Source organism: Plecotus auritus (assembly GCF_963455305.1).
Source record: "Plecotus auritus genome assembly, chromosome: 5".
Taxonomy (NCBI): domain Eukaryota; kingdom Metazoa; phylum Chordata; class Mammalia; order Chiroptera; family Vespertilionidae; genus Plecotus; species Plecotus auritus.
In genome coordinates, this window is record NC_137776.1 from 34,220,956 (window position 1) to 34,246,513 (window position 25,558).

General features: G+C 47.6%; 1 protein-coding gene across 1 annotated transcript; it reads left to right on the forward strand.

The window, feature by feature from the left end:
* On the forward strand, positions 1–24,491 carry SAG (S-antigen visual arrestin; the record flags this gene model as incomplete). Its single annotated transcript, XM_080668698.1, has 14 exons — positions 1–120; positions 3,159–3,219; positions 5,593–5,637; positions 7,226–7,419; positions 9,130–9,189; positions 10,860–10,936; positions 12,015–12,150; positions 13,118–13,202; positions 15,204–15,276; positions 18,072–18,209; positions 18,504–18,581; positions 19,876–19,899; positions 21,406–21,474; positions 24,383–24,491. The coding sequence occupies exons 1-14, from the start codon at positions 46–48 to the stop codon at positions 24,489–24,491; spliced, it is 1,224 nt and encodes a 407-aa protein (XP_080524824.1). The 5' UTR covers positions 1–45.
* Positions 24,492–25,558: the final 1,067 nt, after the last annotated feature.

Sequence of the window (25,558 nt, forward strand, 5' to 3'; positions counted from 1 at the left end):
CCAACGTACATCCCAAAGTGGAAGAAGCTGCCAGAGACAGATAATATGGCAGCCAACGTCAAGACCAGTAAGTCTACACCACACCATGTTATCTTCAAGAAGATCTCCCGGGACAAATCAGTAAGTGGCACAGAAGTGAGTGGCTTGTGGAAATGTTTGCTTGTTTGCTTATTTGTTTTTTAAAGGAGCCTTTTCAAGAATAGATATGATCAACACCAAGAACTTGTGAGGCCAAAGGAAGCTCTATGTCTATTTTCTATCTCTGCCTGAGATGGACGATAAATGAGATATAAGTGAATAAGTGAATGGCAGAAACACAACTTCTCTTCAATTGCAGCAAGACTTTAGTCCTGAGACCCTTAATTTTTTCCTATTCACTCATTCTGCAACCAACCCCCAGTTTTACTTCTTTTCCTAACCCAACCCCCAATTTTACTTCTCTTCTTAGCCAGCCTTGAACCCATGACTTACCATTTCAAACACTGTTTTGCCAATAACTATTTGGCCTTTTGTCTATCACCTCACCTCCCTGCCCAGGGAAAGCCCTAATGCTGCTTCGACACAACTCTACTCCAGTGCACCTACAGTGCTCTCAACCTCGCTGGGCCTTCAGGGCCACTGGGTAAGGGAACATGGCCGGCCGCTCCCTTTCCACCAGGCTGCCCTGTGGCTGCGTGGCCACCAATATCCCGGCAAACAGCATACTAGACACAGATAATGCCACCATTGGCTCCATCAGAGGCACATTAGCTGGTCTAGATGTGCCTATGAACCTCCTGGTAGGGGAGACAGGGGAAGGTCCACCCCAAAACCTCCATGGATGGGGTCTCCTTGCTCCATTTGATGGCTTCTTAGGAGCCATCCATCTCGCTCAGCACCATCAATACAATGCTGCATATGTAATTTTAAATTTTCTAATAGCTGCATTGAAAAGGTAAGAAGAAACAGGTGGAATTCATTTTAATATTAAATTTAAGTAACCCAATATGTCAAAAAACTGTCATTTTAACATGTAAATGATAAATATTATTGAAAACATATTTTACATGCATTTTCTGGTGTGCAGTCTACATTTATAGCACATGTCCATTTGGAATGGCTGTATTGTACCTATACAGTCACCACCTGTAAATAGTAGGTACCGTATTGGACAGTGTAGCTCTAGGTCATTCTTCCAGTTGACTTCTGAAGCCTATACTGGGCCATCCAAAAAACTCTCTGATCTTTATGGTGTCACACAAGGGAATCAGGCTTTGCCCAGTCTCTCGCTACTCTCCTCTCCTTGCTGAGGAACTCCATTATTTTCATCAAGTGCTCTGATTCTTTGGGGAGATACGTCGGGTGCTCCTCAACCTTTCATTCTATCTGCCCCTGTCCTTTCCCTTCCCCTCCTACTCCCACGGAAGAGGTGCCTTTGCTCCCATCTGAGGTTCATGTTACTCATACCCTGAGTTTCATGGTCCACCACCTCCTTAGAGTCCTCCATCATCAGCCTCCCTCCTGGGCTACATCTGCAGCCTCTCCTTCTCTACCAGGACTTTGCCTGAGCAGCAAAACAAGTACTGACCGCATGCACCTTAAAAGCACCACCAACTCCCCTTGACGCTTGTTCCCTTTCTAGTTTGCTGACCTTCACAGCCAAAGCGTGAAAACGGAGATAACTCTCACTCCTGTCACCAGCCCTCTTCCCTCACACTCACTCTTTAGTCCTCCCCTTCCTGACCATCTCAGCTGCCTAACTGGCCTTCTTTCCAAACCTGCCAGTTCATTCTCCAAACCTGCCAGTTCATTCTCCAGTTTGCTGCTGATGTGATCACATTCTGTATTCTCCTCTGTAAAACTGGGTTAATTCCCATCTCACAGAGTTGTGAGGGTTAAATGAAACAATGTAGCCACAATGTTTAGCTTGGTGCCTGGTATAAGATAAACACTCTAAATGCTATTTAATTGCAGGTTTTTCATCCAGCTACAAATGCTTCACTATCTTCCTAGATTCTTTAGGATCAGTTCCCCTAAGGCCCTTTCTGTCATCAGTCTGCATCCCCATTCAGTGACCATTCACCTGCAGATGAAAGCATCCTTTTGACTGTGGGCTTCGTACACATAATTGTTTTGCCCAGAAAGCATCCCCCACCACCCAACCTCTCATCCCCCATCTGGTCACCTGGCTATGCTATTCTCAGGTGCCTTAACATCAATCACACAAATAACCTAAGACTTGGGGATTAACTCCAGGACATCTGATGGGAGAGGGTAGATCTAGGAGATGATTTAATGCCAACAAAAATGATTTGGGGTATTTATGGAAATAAAAATATGAATTTAAGAGGCTCAGGGAAGAAGGGGGCTAGCCAGGGTGCACCCATTCACTGGTGCACTTAGCAAATGTTGATTGAATTCCTGTTACGTAGCAGGTACTGTCGTAGGTACTGTGATGGCTGACGGGCAGAATTCTTACCATCGAGGCACTCACAGTACCTCCAGTTAAAGTGGTGGTGAACCAACCTGTGCTCTCCCACAGGAGGGTTGGTAAAGAGACCTTTGCTGCCAGGGGCGTGGAGGTGGACAGGATGAGGGCTGAGACAATGATCATCTCCCTTGCCCCCAGCTCCACCCAACCCTGTCCCTCAGAGCATAGGTTCAGGTTTACCTGTAAGGAAGCGCATCTGGTAGGATTTCAGAGACTTCTCCGAACTCCTGGCTCTTTGCTCAGTCTAGAATTTATTTTCACACGGAGGGGAATCTTTTCGCTCACAACTATACATTAAAGGCTTAAAATGCAAATGGGTGGGAGAAGCCTCATTTGCATAGGTGTAACTTTCTACTAAAGTATTATCAGTTAATTCAACTAGTTTGACTGGTTGATATCAGACCTGGGCTTGATGGGTAAACGTGGAGAGAACAGGGTGTATCCAAACGGGTGGGAAGGATTCCTTGGAGCAGATTTATGAGGTGAAGTAAAGTACATCCCTCACCTTCAGTCCATCATCTCTGTCCATGGCCACCCAGGGGGAGAGGAGGAGATGGGCGGGCTGCAGACCCAAGTGACTCCTCTTCTCAAAACTCATTAAAAGGTTTGGTTGTTGCTGATATTTAAGATGAATGCCTTAGGTTACTGTACTTTGGCCATTTAGAATCCATACCTGTTCTTCCCACAGGTGACCATCTACCTGGGGAAGAGGGACTATATAGACCATGTTGAACAAGTAGAGCCTGTGGGTAAGTTGAGTTTAGAGTAAAATTTTCATGCTGGTGTTCCTTTAAGTTATCAGACAACTACTTGTTGTGTATTTATAAAAATCAGCTTGTTAATAATCTAACCAAAGAAATGCAGATTAAAGCATCAATGAGGTGCCACTGCCTGATTGGAAATAATTTTTAAGAGTATGGAAGAGACAAAGGATTCATTTCTAGATTATACAAAGAAACTCAAAATTCAACAGTAAAAGGGAAATAAAATCTAATTATAAAATAGATAAAAGACATGAGGCATTTCATCAAAGAAGACATATGGATGTCAAATAAGCACATGGGAAAATGTTTGACATCATTAGTCATTAGAAAAATGCCAATTGAAACCACAATGAAATATCATTATATGCCTGTCAGAATGGCTACAATTAAAAATACTGACACCACCAAATGTGGGTGAGGATGCAGAGAAACTGGTTCATTCACGCATGGCTGGTGGGAATGCAAAATGGAACAGTCACTCTAGAAAATAGTTTGGCAGTTTCTTAAGAAACTAAACATACACTCACCTATGACCCAGCAATTGTATCCTTGGGCATTGATTTACCCCAGAGAAACGAAAACTATGTCCACACGAAAACCTGTACACATTTGTTCATAGCAACTTTGTCTGTAATAGCCCCAAACTGAAACGAACCAAATGTCTCTCCATGGATGAAGAAGGTTAAACAATCTATGGCATCTCCTACCATGAGGTTCTGCTCAGTGATAAAAAAGAAGGAATGACTGAGTCATACAACAGATTAAGGATCTCCAGGGTGTTGTGCTGAGTAGAAAAAGCCAGTCTCAAAGGCCATGTACTGTAGATTCCATTTATTTAACATTCTGGAGATGAGAAAAATTATAGAAATGGGAAACTGACTAGTAGTTACCAGGGGCCAAAGGGGTAGGGGTGTGACTCTAAAGGAAGCGCCCGCCGAGGAAAAGCTTGATGCGAGGGAGCAGTGCTGTCCCCAGGCTGCAGTGGTGGACACACAGCTCTGCACAGGCGATGAAATGACAGAACTATACACACATTGTATCCATGTCAGCTTCCTGGTTTTGATATTGTGCTGTAATTATCTAAGATGTAACCACTGGGAGAAACTGAATGGCAGATGCACAGGGACTTCTCTGTACTATCTTTGCCACTTTCTGTGATTCTATAATTATTTCAACTCAAATAGTTATTGAAAGAGAAAAAAGGAGTGTACAAAGCAGGCATTTTTAGGCACTGAGGATGAGCATGTCTCTCAGCAAAACCATCTCTGGAAGGTGGTTTGGCAGTGTGTTATCAAAGGCCAACCCAGGTCTACCATGGGTGCCGATGAAGGTGTCTATGAGGATGCTCATTGCGATCCTATATAATAAAAGGCTAATATGCAAATTGACCCAACGGCAGAACAACTGGTCGCTATGATGTGCACTGACCACCAGGGGTAGATGCTCAATGCAGGAGCTGCCCCCTGGTGGTCAGTGCGCTTCCACAGGGGGAGCACCACTCAGCCAGAAGCCAGACTCATGGCTGGCAAGCACAGCGGCGGTGGTGGGAGCCTCTCCCACCTCTGTGGCAGTGCTAAGGATGTCCGACTGATGGCTTAGGCCTGCTTCCCTGAAGGCTCCCGGACTGCGAGAGGGTGCAGGCTGGGCTGAGGGGACCCCCCGCGCCCTCCCCCCCGAGTGCACGAATTTTGTGCACCGGGCCTCTAGTATTCATTATAATGGAGATCATTGGAAGCAGCCTAACTTCCCTAACAAGAAGGGGGGTAATTAAAAAATTATGCTACATTCATTCTTTGGAGCAATGTGTAGCCATTGAAATGATGAGTACACTGTGTGTGTGTGTGCGCGCGTACATGCTTGCAATATTGTTGAGTGAGGAAAGCAGTTAACTGAATAGTATGTGTAGTAGGATCTCTCTTTTTCCTTAGTAAAAACATTCATGTGCCCTAACCGGTTTGGCTCAGTGGATAGAGCATCGGCCTGCAGACTCAAGGGTCCCAGGTTCGATTCTGATCAAGGGCATGTACCTTGGTTGCGGGCACATCCCCAGTAGGGGGTGTGCAGGAGGCAGCTGATTGATGTTTCTCTCTCATCGATGTTTCTAACTCTCTATCCCTCTCCTTTCCTCTCTGTAAAAAATCAATAAAATATAAAAAAAACCAAAAAACATTCATGTAAGTGCATATACATCTGGAAAACAATTCTGTACCAATGTCTTGACCATGGAGATCTCTGGGGAGTGGAAATTTAGGTGGCTTTTTTCTCTTTGCTTAATTTTCCTATGATGAACATAGTTTATAAGTGCAAGTAAAAATCTCTTGTCTCCTCCAGCCTCACTGTTCTCTCTCTTTGCTATAGATGGTGTTGTGCTGGTGGATCCTGAGCTTGTGAAGGGGAAGAGAGGTGAGAAGCTCTCGTCCTCCGGGAACAGTGGTCTGGTCTGGGCTGGCGCTGGGAAGGGGTGTTTGTGTGGCAGGAGTGCCGGGCGCCGCTGGGCTCTCCTGCACACCGTGCTGCCCATCATCCTCAGGAGCCGGGTCCTGCTCACAGCAGAGCTCACTGTCCCCATTTCTCAGATGAAGCTGAGGACTCAGGGAAGCCAGGTGATTGAGTCGGCAGAAGTAAATGGTGACAGGGCCGGAGCCCAGGTCTGTTGGCTCCATCAACTCTGCACGTGTCCCCACGTCACGTAGTTCTATGCCACGGCCAACCGCAGGAGGGCTCCTTGGTGGGTTTCTCCGAAAGGGGGAACTGGAGGCTGCAGGAAGGCAGGGTTTGCCCTGCTGCTCACTGTGGTGGTTTTGAACCACAGCATCACAGCTGCCTTGAAGATTCTGGCAGTTGAGATGCGTGGCAGGTAATTTGGCACTAATAACAGTTCATAAACTAAATTGGAACAGATTTGAATTATCCTTGTGGCAATGTCACAGACTCAGTTCCATTCTGAAGATGCCTTTTTAAGTGGTTGCTACTGGCAACCATGAGGCATTGTTCCTAACCCTGGATGGGCCCTGGGAACTATGTCAGATGTGGGGCCATCAGCACTGAGGGGGCCTGGCCAAATGGGGCTGAACATTGCCACCTCTGCTGTCTCCTCCCTCCTCATGGTGCCCTCGCCAGGGAAGGGCTCCTGCTCCGAGGTAATACCAGGTCACCTCAAGCGATCCGTGTCTCTTATCCTTGGGACAAACACAGTCAAAATGCTCACCTAACTCCCGAGGACATGGGGGACCACTTTTGTATGCTTTATGTTCTAGAACAATGTGTGGTTTTATTTACCACATTAACGACAGTGGTAACATGTGTAGGTTCATGTGATTCTTTGGTCCACTGGGCACAATTTACATCTCTCAATCAGATTGAGTCTCCAGCAGTGGCCACTGCAAGCATGTCAAACTCAAAGGCTTACACGGACCAAATAAATGAGGCATGCAGCCCGTGGGCCGCAAGTTTGACATGCTTGACTTAGAGCATGCTTATTTCCCAGCAGTATGGGAAGAGGGGTTTCTTCCCGCATTCGACTCCATCTCTTCACTTGATTCAAAAGCCTCTCTAGTTCCTCTCGCAGACCGCGTCCAGCTCTGGCACAGACCTGTTTGCTCCCTGGCACAGCTTCCCTCTGCTTCTTACCTTTGCCCTCAGCTCTACCTAGACATCCTCCTCTCAGAACCCAAGCGACCTGCTCTGTTTAAAAGCCTCCTGAGGTCACTGAGCTGGGGGTCAAGAGGACGAGTGGCGAGATGGAGGAAACAGTGTGGTCAGGTGACAAAGTAACAGGGTTCTTGGGAGGTGCCCCCAGTCCTCTGACATGCCCCTGTACAGTAATTAACACACGCCCTGGGAAAGGTGTGTGGCCCAGCTGGGTGGTATCGTTCTCAAACCCCATCCCCTCCAGAAGCTAAAGATCGGACGTTGTGACTGATGGTGTCAGTGGTCGCCCATGCTCACTCAGCCGACGGACAAACCCACCCTTCTCTTGCCTGCCTTCCAGTGTATGTCTCCGTGACGTGCGCCTTCCGCTACGGCCAGGAAGACATCGACGTGATGGGCCTGACCTTCCGCAGGGACCTGTACTTCTCTCGGGTCCAGGTGTTCCCTCCTGTGGGGGCTGTGAGTGCCCCCACAAAACTGCAGGAGAGCCTGATCAAGAAGCTGGGGGCCAACACGTACCCATTTGTACTCACGGTGGGTGACCCCTACCATGTGCACATCCCTACCCTGGTTCCTTCACCCGCAGCACCTTGTAATGTGACCCAGAGCAAAGGAAAGGGTACAGGAGTGACTTCACATTTGTGGGCCTTCAAATTGCACCCTTGGAGGAAATTCTAGATTGTACGGGCTGTGGTTGTCTTTTTTTAAGCCCTTGAAAATAGCCTCTCAGCCTTTGAAGGCACCATTTGAACCACCGGCTTAAATATTTCCCTTCATCTGACTACCTAATTACATGCGCATGTTATTCCTTAACTTCTATAAAAAGAAAGAAGTGCCCTCCGCTGGTCCCAAGGAATTCTAAACGGAAGAGTTCCTTACGGGACAGGAGATCTAGTGAAATAAGAAGCCTTGTCTATAGCTCTGTGGGTCATGTCAGAGAAATCGCTTCACCTCTCAAGGCAGTGTCTTCCCTGGGAGCACCTGGCTCCCCAAGGGCCAGTCTGCTTGTCCTCTGAGACTTGGCGTGAACTCTGCTAGTGTGTCTTACGATTACTGGTATATACTCCTCCAAAGTTACATGGTTCAGCCTAAAAAAGGAAGGAAATTCTGATACACGCTACAACATTGTGCAAAGTGAGAGAAGCCAGAGAAATACTATATGATGGTTCTTATAGGAGGTCCCTTGAGTGGTCAGACCCAGAGATTCAGAAAGCAGAATAGAGTTTGTCAGGGGCGGGGGAGAGGGAAGGGGGAGTGAGTGATAATGGTGACAGCGCTTCGGTGTGGGATGATGCAAAGGTTCTGGAGGTGATGGTGAGGATTGTGCAGAACAGTGTGAATATTCTGAATGCCACTGGACTGCGCCCATAAAATGGTAAGTTTAAAAGCCTCCTGAGGTCACTGAGCTGGGGGTCAAGAGGAGGGGTGGCGAGATGGTTAAGTTGTGTATATTTTATCACAACGCTTTTTAAAGAAGTCACTTTAACAATGTTTCATGGTCCTGGGTGGTCCCGTGCATAGAACCTGAAAAGTGTGATTTTGACCTGACAGTTCCCTTCCCAGCAGAGTAGTCTCTAGAATTGACTGACATGTACTGAGGGGGATGAGGCAGGGTACTTATTGTGACATTGCTGATCATGGCAAAAAAAGTCAAGAACAGCCAACAAAGGTGTCTTGGGAGCCCTAGCAGAGGTGGCACAGAGCCGTGACTCATGGCAGGAACATCGTCCTAGCACAGTGGTCGGCAAACTCATTAGTCAACAGAGCCAAATATCAACAGTACAACGATTGAAATTTCTTTTGAGGGCCGAAAACCGACTTCTGCGCATGGGCCACAAAGTTTCAATCGCACTGTACGTGCGCGCCCGCATGTGGTATTTTGTGGAAGAGCCACACTCAAGGGGCCAAAGAGCCGCATGTGGCTTGCGAGCTTCAGTTTGCTGACCACTGTCCTAGCACAAGCCCATCCTGAGGGTCAGTGACATGAGCAAGCCAGATGGCAGGACACCCGCATCACAGGGTCCCATGTCTGAAAAACACCCTCCCATGCATATTTGTGTGTCCGGTGTACACAAGACTCTTGGGTGGTCCTGTTCACGACATCCTTCTGGGTATTGGGGTCGAGCGTGAACATGTGTTTCCTTTTGCCTGCTCCTCATCCTCATTTTCTAGTTTTTGCACGATGAACCTACATTCCACGTGGAATCACCTCTGAAAGAAGTGATCTGTTGTTTCTTTCCACAGTTTCCTGACTACTTGCCCTGTTCGGTGATGTTGCAGCCAGCTCCGCAGGATACGGGCAAGGTGGGTTCAAGAAGAAATGCCATGGATTCATTCCTTCCTTCAAAACACTTTCAAAAATGGCTTTTTTAATGGAAAATTTCAAACATACACGGAGAGACAGTCTAATGAACCTGTCACTAGTCTTCAGCAAGTATTAACCATGAGCAACCCTATGAACCAAATGGTAGCATCCCTCCCCTCGTAGGTCTCACAGGTTGATGGAGAGAAACAGGCAAGAAGCAAGTACCTATGGTGCATCCGAGGATGCCAGGCGCTCTGGAGAGCAAGAGGCTGGGGGAGGCCAAAGGAGTCTGGAGGGTGCTTGTTCAGGATGTTTAAGGACGGCCTCTCTAGTAGGGTAAAGGAGATACCATTCCCTCCTAGGGGACAGCCTTCCAGGCAGAGGAGATGCTGCATGGTGTGTGCTGGAGCGGGAGGAGCAGGGGTGAAATGTGGGACCACATCAGAGAGTTGTGGGAGGTGTGGCCAGATCGTGAAAGGCCTCAGGGATCGTGGTGTAGACTCGGACTTCTTCTGAGTGAGATGGGAGCCCTGGTGGGTTTCCAAAGGATCGTTCTGGCCACTCACTGAGAATGGGGTTGGAGTGGCCAAACCTGAGCTGGGAACCAACAGAGAAGCAAAGGGGCTGAATCTGTGCAGGGGAGCAGTGACCATGGTGGACTAGGGACTCCAGGCAGGGAAGGAGGACAGGGGACAGGAGGAGAGAATGGAAGGTACTGGGACCTAGGATTACTGGCGGAAGAGTCATTGGCATCTGGGGTACCTGGGGGAGGGAGCTAGACACATGCCAGGTGAGGGCAGAGTGGCAGATCTACCCCTGGATGGAGGGTGCAGTGACAGTTAGGGAGGTGTCCAGGCCAATGCTCTCCAATGTGAGTGTCCTGCCTCCATGGTAGAGGTTTGTGAAATCAGTGCCGTGGACCCGTAGTGGCGTTTAAGAAAAGTGGAACAGAATGAAACAGAAGAGAAGGGGAAATCTCAGAGTGTCTCACATGCAGCAAAGCTCAGGGGTATTTTATGGGAGTTGTTTCACATGTGCATGTCTATTTGCTGGGCCACACTATAAATTTGACTTCTTACCATGGTGGTGAGACATTTGAAAGCCACTGGTCCAGAAAACAGGGTGTGGGCAGCCCAGATGGAGGAAGACGAGGTCACTAAATCGGACTGGGGGACACTGTGCCGGTCAAACAAAGTGCCATCCTTCAGTCCATCCTGGGAGAGGAAGTATTAGAGCTCAGTGTGAACTGAGGCCAGCAAGGCCTGGGAGAGGGGGCGTCTGCATGCCTGGGGGTCTCAGTGCCGTATAGCTGAGGAGACCTTTGTGCTGGGGCTTGGAGAATACACAGGAGTTTGTCAAATATGAAAAAGAGAGAAAGAGGAGCATTAAGCATTTCAGAAGAAGGAATCGTGTGTGCCCATGGTAGACTAGTGAAAGATGTGGCTTGTGCAGGAAACGCACACGGTGGGAGAGCAGGGGGACTAGAAGCAAGGTGTTGTATGGCTAAGAATGCCGGGGTGATGCTGGGTAATGGCATTTTGATGGCAAAACCTGAAAAGGATAAGGCGAGACCAAAAGAGAAGGTGCCAGGTGACACCCCCAAGTGCCATATAACCCATCCAAGAAGGGTGGTGCTGACCTTGATCTTATCTGCTCTCTGTCCCTGCAGTGCTGTGGGGTTGACTTCGAGGTCAAAGCATTCGCGACAGACAGCACCAATGATGAAGAGGACAAAATTCCCAAGAAGTAAGTTGTGGGACTTCATGAGGGGCCAGGTGGGAGTGGGTAAGAGACCACCCTTCGGTCTGTGTCTATGGCAGAACTCTCCCCAGGGGGCCTGCGGGTTGAGGATAATGGAGCCTCCCTAGCCCAGGGCAGTTGGGACAACCTCTCCACAGGCTCCGAAGGATCAGTGACTGATCATTTGTGGGGGAAACCAAAAGAGAATGATGGGAGTTAGCAACCTCAAGGGCTCCTGTAAGATCCTGGAAACCTCCAGATTCCTTCTTTCGTTTTCTTCTTTTGTCATTTTTTCATTTGGTAAAACATAGATAACATGAAGTTTACCATTTTAATCATTTTCAAATGTACAATTCAGTGGCATTAAGTATATTCACTATGTCGTGTAAGCATAGTTACACCAAAATGTCTCATTGCTCCAAGCAGAAACTCTGCTCATTGAGCAATACCTCAAGTCTCTCTCATCTTCCCAGGCCTGGTCTCCCATTTTCTTTAAAAAAAAATTTTTTTTTTATTGTGTTTGTTTTTAGAGAGAGAGGGGAAGGGAGAGGGATAGAGAGATAGAAACATCAATGAGAGAGAAACATCATTAATTGGCTGCTTCCTGCATGCTCCCTACTGGGCATTGAGCCCACAACCCGGGCTTGTTCCCTGACTGGGAATCAAACCAGTGACCTCTTGGTTCTTGGGTCGACACTCAACCACTAAGCCACTCCAGCCGAACCTGTTTTCTTCTTGTACCTGAACACAGTTTCTAACTCCGTCCCCCACACTTTCTCCTCATACTCAGCACACACCTATCGCTGCCATAGTAATGAGTAGCAGTGATGGAGCACACGTTTGAAGCATGTCATGTAAAGCACGTGACATGAATTCCCACATCAGCTTCCCTCCAGAGGAGGTGGCCCAGCTGGTGAAATCACAGAGAAAGGCCTGGAAACCAGGTCCCTGGGCCCCTCCCCCATCCCTCTTTGGGTTCAGCTGTTTGTTGGGTCCCAGCATGACATTGGGAGAGAGACCTGGGGGCCATTCTGAAGAGGCCCAGGCACTAACTGCAGGACTGTCTGTGACTTCCCGTCCACAGGAGCTCTGTGCGTTTACTGATCCGTAAGGTACAGCACGCGCCGTCCAAGGTGGGTCCCCAGCCCCGGGCTGAGGCCGCCTGGCAGTTCTTCATGTCCGACAAGCCCCTGCACCTCGCAGTCTCCCTGAACAAAGAGGTAACCCATGGGCACTACTGTGCCCTGTGTGGGAGCAGGTCTGGGGGTGGGCTCCGCCCAGTGCCCTAACTGCTGTGGGTGTGTTTCTAGGGACAGTTTAAGTACCAACCTATGAGAATGATTGGCTCTTTTTCTTCATTTGGAGCTAGTAAAGGTGACCATTAGAATAGGGTCACACTGACTTGCACTCCACTCTTTGTCAGTCCTGACCAACTGGCCGTGGGAGGGGCAGAATGTCACACCCTGACTCCAGGCTATCTTTACCCCTCTCTGCCCATGGGCCTCATTTATTAGTGTGGCATCAATGTGTGTGGTATTGCAAACTGTTTACTTCCCTGGAAAATTCAACCATGAGGGGGTGGCCATGACACAGGTTAATATCATCTATAAGGTGTGTCATAGACAAAAAAGGTGGAGAACCACTGGCTGAGGCTGTCTCTGGCCCCTCTGGTCACCAAGAGTCACACACACATGTTGGCAAGAGCCTAAATACTCTGTGTGCACATGGTGTGTGCCTACATGTGCATGTATGCACGTGTAAGCATGTGTGTTCACACATGTGCAAGGGCTTGCCTTCCTGGACCCAGGTTACACAGGCACCTCCACTGAGGAGAGCTCTACCCCAGTGATTTCATTCCATTTCATTGTTCTGCCCCAAATAACCTATGGTTCCACCCAAAATCCCAAGGCTAACTCTGCAGTGACTCTTCGGACTTGGGTATTCCGGGCAATTCGCTTTGCTCTGTGTTAGTCACCTTTTCCGTCTTAGCACCCACAGACGGGCAGAGTGTGTTCCAGAACCTCCTCTAGAGGAGACACATGGTTGTCACTTTATCTTCCTTGAAAGTATGGGGATCCAGCCAGTTTTATTCTAGTTAAAGAATTGAGATGAATTTAGAAAGCCACGAGATTAAAGATATCTCCACACTGTGTTCCCATTTTCTGATTTACCTGTTAACATTTTCAGGTCTACTTCCATGGGGAACCCATTTCTGTGACCGTGACTGTGACCAACAACACAGAGAAGACAGTAAAGAAGATTAAAGCATTAGGTAGGACCTTCTGCTCAAAGCTGGAGGGGTGGAGTCTTTTGGAATTTCTCAAACTAGTCCTATTTCCCGAGGGTCTCCCTTCTGGTCAGATAAGGCCCTCCTGGGTCCTTGGACCGACCTGTTTGCCTCTGTTGTCATGGACAGCAGGGCCTCACAGGGAGGAAAGCCCTTTGATGTCATCTCAGCTTAAGGCTACCTTTGGTCTGGGGACAACATCCTGACTGGTGATCTTCTGGAGGGGCCCAGTGTCAGGTCTCAGGACTGCGGAGGCAGGAGTTTTCCTCCTGGATTAGTGATGAGTTGACAGATCAGCACAGCATGGTGGGAAGACACTGGCCTGAGGACACTGGCTTCCTGAGGGCTCTGCTCTGCGCGTCCTCTCCAAGCCCCACTGGCATTCATGGCAGGGACTCCTGGTCTACCTCCCTGGGTTTTGTGAGGGGATTGTAAATGGTAAAATGCTACTGTTGCTGGTCATATTAAATCCCCACAAGGTGATGGCTAAGCCCCACCAATACTGCAGGAGAGGCGCCTCCCACTTGCTGTTCTGACACTTCCTCAGCTCAAAGGGTGTCAACATGCAGGAGATGGTCTTATATAATGGTCTTATATAGGCTACATAAAAAAGACACGACAGAATGACATAGGTGGGACACCTCCAAGTTCGCTTCCAACTCAAACATTTGATGACTAAGACAAAGGTAACTTTGTGTGTTAGTGTGACTAACCATTCCAGGTTGCCTAGGACTTTCAGGCTAAAATGAGGCCAGCCCCAGGCAGGCCAAGATGGGTCGCCCTAAGTGTCATTGATAAGGTTCAGGAATTTTGCTGCATGTATACTAAGGAATTCTAGGTAGTTCCTAATGCTAATATGAATGTTTAATTTACGGCTTGTTTTATATTGGTTTAGTTCATATGCCTTTAATTCCTTATAGAACCTGATTTATTTATTTAGTGTTCAATACAAAGTAAAATGATTGCAAAAGTATCATTTGGTACTTTGATTTAAAATTATTTCTCAAAGTTTTATGAATGCTAATATCAACACCATTAATTTTTTAAAGAAGCAATTAAATTTTCGACTCTGTGCTGAGTGCTTCAAACAAATTGTTTCTTTTAATCCTCAATTTTTATTTATTATTATTATAATATATATATTTTATTGATTTCAGAGAGGAAGGGAGAGGGAGAGAGAGATAGATATGTCAATGATGAGAGAGAATTATTGATCAGCTATTTCCTGCATGCCCCACATTGGGAATCAAGCCTGCAACCTGGGCATGTGCCCTGACTGGGAATTGAACCCTGACCTCCTGGTTCATAGGTCAACGCTCAACCACTGAGCCACACCAACTAGGCTCAATTTTTATTTTAGTAGAGATTAAAAATAATCTTTTTAATCATCACAACACCCATATGAGTTAGACGCAGTTATCACTCCCATTTTGCTGATGGGCAAATTGAGGCTTAGAGGTGCTAAGTAACTCACAGCTGACAGCTAAACTGGGATTTGAACTCGAACTCAAGTAGACTGGCTCCAGAGCCCACCCTCCTGTCCACCATGTGCACCCACAAGCTCATCCTGTGGGGCCTCCAGATGGTTTCTGGCTTGGACACCTGAAAGGAGATGCTCCTTCAGTAAGAGAATGCTGGAAGGGGTGGGCTTGGAGGAGAAGAGCAAGTGATGAGTTATTTAATGCTGGAAGATTGTGTGATTTGGGAGGATACCCAGGGGCATATCAGGGGCTCAGGAGAGAGGAGGGGCCTCCAGGAGGTACAGTTTTAGGAGACTGGCTCATGGTAGGAGTTGTCACAGATCAAGTTATATTGGTAAACAGAAGTGGCCTCAGAAATCTCAGCCTTTAAGCTTTGAGCTGAGAAATCTAAGCCTGAGAAGCATTAGAGAAGGAAGACCAACCGCATCTCCAGAAGGCCAGGCGGCACCAGGCACCTGCATGAAGGACCCCACATGAACTGCCAACCCCTGTCCTCCCTCTGCAGTGGAACAAGTGGCCAATGTGGTTCTCTACTCGAGCGACTATTACGTCAAGCCAGTGGCCCAGGAGGAAGCACAGTGAGTAACTGTTGGGTTTCTATTTCCTGGGCGGCCCAGGCTTCTTTGTCAAGTTCCCCTTTGACGAGGGAAGTGAATGCTCAGCTAGCTCGCCAGCTCTTTACTTCCTTCCCCTTTCTCACTTAAAGGGCTGCAAAGAGGGTTAGCATCTCCATTCCGTTTTCACTCCCAAGAGTTCTGAGAGATCGGTCAAGCTAAGACGTGATGGAGAGGAGGGAAATAAGCATAGAAATGTTGCAGTGGGAACAGCTGGACCTTCTATGTATCCTTGGAAGACATTGCTAGAGACTTGATACTATTCCTTACCTCCCTGCCCCCAGCAGATACTCAGTCTGTCAGCCCAGGGAGGGCTCTCTATCTTTTGATCTTCTCCTCAATTTGAACATCTCATACCAGTTGGATTACCATGCTGGGTCAATTCTCAGCCCCTTATCACAAATGACTTTTCTCCCTTTACTAGAATCAAAACTGAGATGGCTTCTTCTTGGTGGAGGGAGAGACCTACCCATTCTTGCTTTGTGCTAGGCAGGCAGATAGAATCATTAAACGCACAGGTGTCTGGGGGTTAGCCCCAAACCCCATGCCCCAGGGAGGATCCCTTGGGAAGGTCTTTGTCTAGCTGGCATGTTCTAAGTACTGATGTATGCAAACAATATTACCACGGTTAGAGGAAGGGGGTGATGAGGAAAGACAAACTGATTCGGCAAGATAATATTACCCAAAGGTAACTTTGGGATAAACTATTGCCCAAAGCAGATGCAGTTATGCAGGAAAGAAGCATAACTCATCAACCAAGCCTAGGGTCTCTTTTAGGAGCATCTTTGCACACTGTGACCTAGGAGTCTTCATGGCTCACCTTTTGGCATATGTTCAACAGTAATAGGAGGGAACGATCCTCAGCTGAGTTTCCCCGAATATACCCCATAATCTGGTTCTCTTTTCAGCTCCTGGTACATTTTTGGATCAAATGATTCCCAGGAAACTAGGAACCAATCTAGCCTGCAACCCCTGCCCCCCCCCCCGCCCACCCTCAAGAAGTAGCAGGGAGACTGAAAGCTAGGTGGGAACGTGCTAATGGGTCTCAGACCAGAAACCACTCAGAAGGCGAGGGCGGCAGAGCATGGCCCTCATCCTTGAACCCTGGGGCTCGCTGGACTCTAGTGAGTAGTCCTCCATCACTCCAGGTCACACCTCATTCACAAGCTATTGCCCACCATCCAACCCCAGGTCCTGAAGGGCCTGGGAAGTGGCCTTGCTGGCCATCCCTCTTCCTGTTACCTTCCCCTTAGGATATAATTTCTGCTTTTGTCATTTGTGGCTCAAACCAAACGTGTTAAGAGAGGTTCCTTCCCGGCTGGCATGGTTCAGTGGTTGTGTCAACCTATGAACCAGGAGGTCACAGTTCGATTCCCAGTCAGGGCACATGCCTAGGTTGTGGTCTTGATCCCCAGTGGGGGCATGCAGGAGGTAGCCAATCAATAATTCTCTCTCATCATTGATGTTTCTATCTCTTTCTCCATCTCCCTACTTCTCTAAGATCAATTAAAATACATATACATATATATATATATATATATATATATATATATATAGAGAGAGAGAGAGAGAGAGAGAGAGAGAGAGAGAGAGAGAGAGAGAGAGAGAAGGTTCCCACAGGGCCCAGATGGGAGGGTGTGGGCCATCTTGTGCTCCAGCAGAATTCTGTAATGAGCATGCCCAGGAGCTTCCTGTACACACTGCAGGTGAGAGAAGCCACAGCTGCTTGAAATTCCACAGGGGGCTCAAATAGGGAAGCTATTCTGAGGGTGGTAGTTTAGTTCAGACTCCCAGCCTGTCTCAGGGCAGGCTAAGGAAAGGGTTGAGGCCCACTCCTGGGCACTGTTTTTAGGGCCCAGCCCCGCCTACCCCTGGCCAGATACAGGGGTGTGGGGTGTGCAGGCAGCACACAGGACTGACACAGGCTACTGGCTCTTCTGAGCTCAGCAGTCAGAGAGAAGGTGCAGTGTGTGCCCGGCATGCTTCCCTGATTGCAAAATGGAGATCCTGAGAGTGCCTACATGCTCATAAGGTTGGCGGGGAAGAGGCACAAGGCCACTCTGATGGCTCAGTGTGGCCTGGTGTCAGTGTGTAGATGAGTAGCAGAGCCACTGGGATCAATGAGCTGGGTCCTGCTGGCCTGGAGAAACATGCTGCTGTGTCCCCAGCTCCATTTCAAATCTACGCTTTGGTACCAGTCCCCTGTGTCTGTCAGATGGTGGGAACACCCCCGTCGGACTGACCATGGAGGAGATCTGGGAGCATGTGCTGCTCTGAATCCAAACCAGTGCAGTCTCTAGTTCACAAATGGAGGACCTCGCCTTCCCCTTCTCGATAACCCACCACCATGGGGACATGCTGACCACCCCCCCCCTCAGAGTGACAGTTTTTGGTGACAGGTGGCCCTGCAGCCAACTGTGTAGTTCACAGTCTCAAGAGGAGATCGGTGTGGTCCTTGACCCTTGGGCCAGTCGGTATCATTTAACCCCACAGAACATTCTAGAATTCAGTGATTAGAGCAGACCAAGGGACTCGAGGAAATGTCGTACTGTTGCTGGCAGCCTATTTTGAGTTGTCAGTAATACTCCTCTGCCTCTTGTCAGGCAAATGCACAGGCACCTGAACTACGTTTCCAATGAGTCGCAGGGAGCTTTGATCTGGAACATGCTGGATGGCACACAGGGGCTCCTGGGACGGATGGTGGCTTTACGGCTGTGAGAGCAATTAGCCAAATCGTCTCTCTGATTACCTTCCTGCAGAGAAAAAGTGCCGCCAAACAGTACTCTGACCACGACGCTGACGCTGGTGCCCTTGCTGGCCAACAACCGAGAACGGAGGGGCATCGCCCTGGATGGGAAAATCAAGCACGAGGACACGAATCTTGCCTCCAGCACCATGTGAGTCCTCGGAGCTCAGGAGATGACTCAGTGCCAGGCAGAGCAGGGAGGACCAGGAAGCACACCCTGTTCTTGAACTTCCAGAGCGGAAACACCAAGCTACAAGCAGGAGAGGAATCCCCCTGCCCCAAGTATAGAAAGTTCTAGGACTTTGACAGCTTGGTTGAGTTTACCAGTTCCTTGAGAAGACGCCCCCATGATGGTGTTCCTGCGTGGAGATGCGGGGTTGGTTTCCCAGTCCTTGCTTTCCACTGCTCGCCTGCATTCTTCTACTTTTCCTTTCTGTTTGTGCAGCATAAAGGAGGGCATAGACCGGACCGTCCTCGGGATCCTGGTGTCTTACCAGATCAAGGTGAAGCTCACAGTGTCAGGGTGAGTGTCCAAATCCCACCACTCTGTTGGCCCTGTCTTGGCCTTAATTAAATTGTTTCCTTCCTGAATGATGGGGAGACAGAAAGCACAGGAAGGGCCACAAGTTCTACCAATTACTGAGTAGAGTTTTGGACTCTGTTGATTTAGTTTCATAATTCTGTCTGATAAAACAGCACATGGAAAAAGGTAGAAAAGTAGATGATGAAATATGTGCACTGATAGTACCACATGACAAGAGTGGGTGTGCCTATGCTCATGTGGTAGAAGTTGACATGCAAAAAAGGATGGTGAGTTCAGTGTGGTACTGAACCTCAGGAAAGAATGGTGGCTATCAAGGGAACCCTCATAGATCTCAGGGAGGCATCCGTCCATAAGGGAGAGACCTTTCCGTCTCTTCCCAATGTGTAATCACAGGATTTGGGAGTTTCCTTTTCATTCAAGAGCACAGATATCTCAGAATTCTGAGGAAATGGTTTTATATTTTTTAATAAAATGAATTTCATCCATTTTTAAAACCTCTTCCAAAAGAGAAAAACTTGAGTCCTGGCCAATGCGACTCAGTTGGTTGGAGCACTGTCCCATGCACAAAAGGTTGCTGGTTCAAATTCCTGGTCAGGGCACATGCTGGAGTTGTGGCCTTGAGCCCCAGTAGGAGGCCTGCAGGAGGCAGCTCCTCCCTCTTCCTTCTGATCTCTCTAAAATTAATTTTATGAACATATTTTTAAAAAGGGAAAACTTTGAATTCTCATTTTCCTTTTCAAATTCCATTGCCAATGGCTCTGGCCTCTAACCTCTATGAGCCTTGGTTAGTTCAACCATCAAAGACAAGTCCAGGCATAGATTCTGTAATCCTGAGTAGATGAAGAGTTGCCCAAATTTTGGTTGGGGGCAACAAAGTAGAACATAGGTTGATTTTGCAAATTTTGTTAACAGTGTTTGTATTTGTTGTGTGTTTTTCAAGGTGTACAGTGTTTTCTTTCATTTTCTCCAAGAGGATGTAAAGCAGAGTAGAGTTTCTCTTACAATAATCTTTGTGGCCAAGAGAGAAATTCTGATCTGTGGTTTATTCTTAAACAGTAGGGCTTGAACCTAAGTGCCTCCTCACTTGAACTAATCCACTTGAGAAGTCACAAGGGGAGAGGAATAGTGGAGTTGAATATTCAGGGACACAAAGATCCTAAAAGTTGTGAGTGAAGGACAGGACTGGGACACATTCCTCCTCTAAATAATGGGAAATGGGGCCATGCTACCATGGTGGGCAGTCACCACAGCCCTGTCTGCTTTTGTTTCCTAGCTTTCTGGGAGATTTCACCTCCAGGTAAGCCTTGTCACCTTCCTTCTCCGCTTGATTCCAGGGTACCAAAGGAACAAACCTGGGGTTCAAAACAGTCATGGTGGGGCCTGATTTCCTGGCAGCTGTGCTCAGAGCCGTTATGAAACCATGCCCTCTGCCTTTCGGGTGCATCATGCAAAACTTGGCCAAGAGGTGGGGATGTTTCTTTGAGACCACAGCTGAGCCTACACACCTGGGCAAGGACACAAACACACACATTCAGGAAACTGGTACACTCCATGCAGCTGCCTTTGTGTGGCTGTGTGTTTGATAAAATATACACAACATGAAGTTTACCATTTTAACCCCTTGAAAGTATACGATTCAGTGGTGTCAGGTGTATTTACAGTGTTGTGTGATTGTCACCACCACTGAGCTCCTGTACATTTTTACCATCCCAAGAGAAAAACCTGAGCTCTCTCCCATTTGCCCCTCTCCCTAGTCCCTGGCAACCTCTAATCTGCTTTCTATTTCCAAAAGTTTGCCTATTCTGGACATTTCCTGTACACAGAATTAGACAATATTTGTCCATTGGTGTCTGGCTTCTTTCGCCCAGCATAGTGTTTTCAAGGTTCATCATGTTGTAGCGTGTGTCAGCGCTTCATTCTTGTATGGCCAAATAATATTCCATTGTATGGATATGCCACATTTTGTGGTCCTTTCATCTTTTGGTGGACATTTGGGATGTTTTCACCTTTTGGCTATTGTGAATAGTGACAGCTGCCTTTCATACCATGCGCAAAGAGGCAGCAGGTGAGACATGTTGGAGACAGGCACTGAACTTACGTACTCCTTCACCCTGACTCTTACCGTTTCCTTCCCTCACATGGAACCAGGGCACACCTCTTCTTCTAGACCCCATCTGTATGTCTGTACTGGGCTGTGGTGACATGGCCTTGTAAACATGTGCTTCGACCAAAGTGGTAACCACGGGGCAGGAGGTAGTGGGTCCTAGGTGAAGCACACTCTCTCACACACAGACTCCCACACACCCTTTCCACTCTCCCTTTGTCTAGATTTCCTTTCTGCTTTCCTTCCTGGCTCCTTTTCTTCCTTCTTTTTATATAAATTCCAATCTGCCCCAAAGCTCTTTAGCTTCTGGAATTTGGTGATCTCTGTTCACCTTTATTCTGTTCTCTATTCAAGAGACTGTGTCCCCGATCCCCAACCCACCAGCCTTACATAGATGTAACACCTACAAATTGTGTACATTTTTGCAAAGGATATTTTTCAAAACTATTCTCTCTCCACCTGTCCTCCACCACAATATGGTGTCACTGAAACTAATAACCAGGAGGAAAGGAACCTGAAAATCCTAGACGCCTCGGCCATGCGTAAGTGAAGTTTCTGGACCACCTGCCAAGGGAATACATTTAAAATTCCTACTTGATCACTTCCTGACATCTCGTTTGTTTTGCTCTGAATCTCACTGAATCCTGTGCAATTTATAATTGTGTGTGTGAGAACAATCTGCGTTCTTCTCTTTTGTAGTGAAGTAGCCACTGAAGTGCCGTTCCGCCTCATGCACCCGCAGCCCGAGGACCCAGGTCAGTCCGCAGCGTCCTGACTTTCTCTGTCATTCACAACTTTCAGATTGATTATAAATTCACTGCTAGTCTTTCCTGACCACACCTGCGACCATGGCGGGCATGGCCATGTCATCCTCAAGGTGCCTGGCCCCGAGAAGGTGTGCTCACATGCTCAGTCTTGAGCCAGGTGTGGAGGATGTAGCAGCCTGGGCTCAGACATGGGCAATCTTGTTAGGTTTTGTCAGGAATGATTTAAAAGCATAGGGTCTCCTGTTGAACAGACCTAGGTTTAGATGTAAAGAAAGTTTAAGGTGAAAAATAAATTTGAGAGCCTGAGGCTTTTGCATTTCATTTGGAAACATTAGCAGGCCTTTGGAAGATGAGTGTTTTTGACAGTGGAGATTGTGATGAGAAGATAGAAAATACCAGGAAAGAGGGTCAGGCTGGGGTCCTGACACCGTGGCTCCTTTGAATTGTAACTCTATTGGCTCTCGTACAGATATTAAAAGTAAATGAAGCAATGCTTATGCGACTGTGAATGTTCTAAAAACTATTGGCCTGTACACGTGAATGGTGAATTGTATGCTATGTGAATTGGATCTCAACAGAGGTCTCTTAAAAAAGATTGACGAAGCAGCAAAAATAATACAGGTGCCATCTGGGAAATTCTGAGAAAAATTCTCCACTGAGTGTTAAGTGGCTTAGTTGTCAGGACAGAGGAATGGACCTGCCTGAAAGGGAATCTCACAGTTACAGCAGTAAGGAACATTTGAAGTAAAAGTGGTGTAAGCAAGCAGGATTCCTTTTTTTTCTTATACTTTATATCTAGCTTTTATGAAATGGATAATGAAATGGCATCTGAACAGTAGAAGGGGCCCCAGATTCATTTGGGTTTGTCTCAAAAATATTTTGTCTCCAAACATATTTTCCAAATAGTTTGGATTCAAATGCTCAGTGTGCTTTGCCAAAACCTTCCCCCGGGGGAAGCATACAGTCTAGCCATGTTTATTTTATTCACTTATGCTTGTGTCATTAAAATACTATTTTGAACTACGTGAGATTGAGATGCATTCTGGTCTCTTTCAAGGACATTTTCAAAGGCTATTTTAAAACTCTGGCCTGAGGAGATGTCACAGTTTATGTGAAATTGTTTTCTGCAGCTGTGAACAGACGTTATGGCTGAGCTGGGGGGAAGTGGCATTATTCCTTTTCTGGGTATGACATTTCCATGTTCCAGTCATTCTGGTCCTTACATCGAACATATCACACATCTGGACTCACCAATGGTCTTTTATACTATGAGATTTCAGGGAAAAAGGACAAGTCACCCGATGGCCTCGTAATTCTGATTTCCAGAGATGTATGAGTCACTCCGTTTTATTCATAGATGTGTGCTCATGTCTTACCTGCCTAGGTCCCTGCTCTCTGGCCCAGATGACAGACTCCAAGCAGTGGAAGCATTAGGTTGTGGCTTAGAAGCTCTGCCAGGGCCAGGGGCCAATAAATTTGCGTGTAGTAAGTGCTGTAGAAATACTACCATGCTTTTATTGTCCCCTGTCAAGAGCATCCACGTGGAACGCAGGGTGTTGATTGGATTCTCTTCCGGGCTGATGGTCCCACTTAGTATAATTTTATGCTCATCGCTGAGGGGGTCCAGGAGGCTTCTTGCCCAGGGGATGTTTTGATGAGTCAGCCTCTCTGTAGGCTTCCTGTGGTTAGCAGCCCACACAGACACTTCCCTCTCAGGGCTGGCTTCCAGGTGGGCACGAGACACAAGAGCAGTGGCTTGCCATCAGCACGGGGCTCCCGAGAAACCATCTGGAGTTGTTTAGCATCACTTCGTTCTTCCTGGCTCACCACTGAGGGTTGCACCAGTACTTTACTAGGGAGGCAGAAAACTAAAAAGGAACAAAAAAACACCCCAAATGAATAGCAATTAACTGGGGCTGCAAAACATACATGAGAATATAACCCAATGAAATGAAAATCAATATGCTAACAGAGAAATGGAGAGGGGCCAGAGGTAGTTCTCAAGGTCTAGTGCCCACCCCAACTGCTGGGGATGCTGGGTAAGCATGAGTCCCAGGGATCACCCCTCAAGAGCTGGACGTGGGGACGGTTTGAGGTGGGCCAGCCTGGATCCTGACAGCACCTGGGGACTCTGATCTGGAATGAGGGGCACATAGGGAGAGATGCTTTAAAAGAGAAGTGTGACATCAGAAAGAGTGAGGCCAACCAGGGACAGGGTTCTAGAGGTGAGATGGTGGCTTTGTCCCCTTGAGCAGGTGAGGGTTGTGGCACTTTAAAAGGAAGCGATGGCTGAAAATGCAGGGAGAAGGCTCTCCAAGCAGGAAAAGGCAAAGAAGAAGGAATTACATGCCATTATCACGAAATGCATGTATCCAGACCTTTTATTCCCCCAAATATAAATCACTAAACAAGGAAGATATTTTCCAGGTGCAGCCATTATACAAAATTTATGCTAATCTCTCTCTTTTTCATTCCATGCCGCAGCTATGGCAACGGAAAGGTGAGCCACTGCCCTATGTTGCCCTGTGTTCTGTGACTTTCTCATCTGGCACAACCTCTTTTAGGGTCATTTTGTACACACCTCATGCTCTTGACACAGGTTTCGACCCTAGTTTTCCTTTTGTTTCCTAGTATTAAGGCACACACACAAACACATACACACATGTGTACATACATGCACTCACATGTGCATGCATGCATGGATATAGTGGGTGTGTAGTCTGCTCTTGGGTTTTTGCTTTTTTGCCCGTTAAAGAGATTTTCCTTGAACAGCTATGAGAAGGGTGGGGTTCTGTGTTCATCATGCAGGAAACTCTCCATTGGTTCCTTTGTTGCAAAAAGAAGATCTGTTTTGCTTGAGATTTCATTGCAAGTGTGCCATGATCAAAATGTTCTTTGTTTAATTTTAGTTTTCAGGATGAAAATTTGGTTTTTGAGGATTTTGCTCGTCAAAATCTGAAAGACTCAGGAGGTCCTGAGGAAGGGAAGAAAGACCAGGAGACAGCTGCGGATGAGTGAAGAGGTGACTGAGGACCGGAAATGGGATATTAGCAGTCTGATGAGCAAAGCCCCACAGTTAGCCCTTTAGTTATGCTACATACCAAAGTGTGAGTCTCTTCACAGAAATAAAGTTTGCCTGTTCTGCTGGGTCCTGAGTCAGGCTGGCTTGCTGGGGAGGCTAAGTGACGTCACCAACAGAAGCTGCAGCCTTTAGGGTACCTGAGTATGGGATGGGGAGGGCAGAATCTAAAAAAGAGGCCAACCTTCCCTGCAGCAGCTCAGCTCTGGCTCTTCAAGGTGAGAAGGCAGCTGAAATGGATGTGCTCACCTGTGGGGCCCAGTGTGTCCTTGGCTTTCTCCTAGGGTCCTGTGTAAGCCATTTCCCTGGAAATATATGGGGGAGAGGCAGTGTTTCTGATCACATTGACCAATTCTAGCTTCAGGACTACAAAAGACCCTCCTGAGATAACCGGACAGAGGACATATGTGGGCCAAACACACTTCACTGATTCAACTTTGGGGGCCGAGTCCCTGTTTGAGCTCTGGGTTGTTGGCTGTTTCTATTGAATGCAAGCAATAAAATCAGATTTGACTGGTTTAAGGTGGGAAATGAATGCATTGAAGGACCTTGGAGTGGCTCAGAGAACTGAATTAAAGGAAGAACCTGAGCTGCCATTTCTGGGTTGGGCAGAAATTGGAGAGGCTCCTGGGGTCCCGCCATTTACCCAGAGCTGTGGCTCAGCACCAGAAGCTCCTGGTCTCGGTCAGGTGGATCAGTGCCCTGTGGCCCACTATGGCAGAGCCAACCCTAAGACCGTGTTGCCCTCGAAGAGGGGACTCATTGCAAGCCTGACCGGCTTCTTGGTTAGAGTATCTTCACGGAGATTGGGCTTAGAAGGGGTGGGGGAGAGAGAGAGTGCTTTGTGTCAGGGAAAAGGGAGGAGCTTCAGGGGGAGGAGGGAAAACCAAGGTGATGCCAGGGCCCTGTCCTTCATGGAGTCCCCTCCTGGCCTGTGGTACCAGCCTGGGGGCCTGCTAATGATGCAGAGAGAGCTCTCTTGGTGGCCTGGAGGGACTTGGGGGAT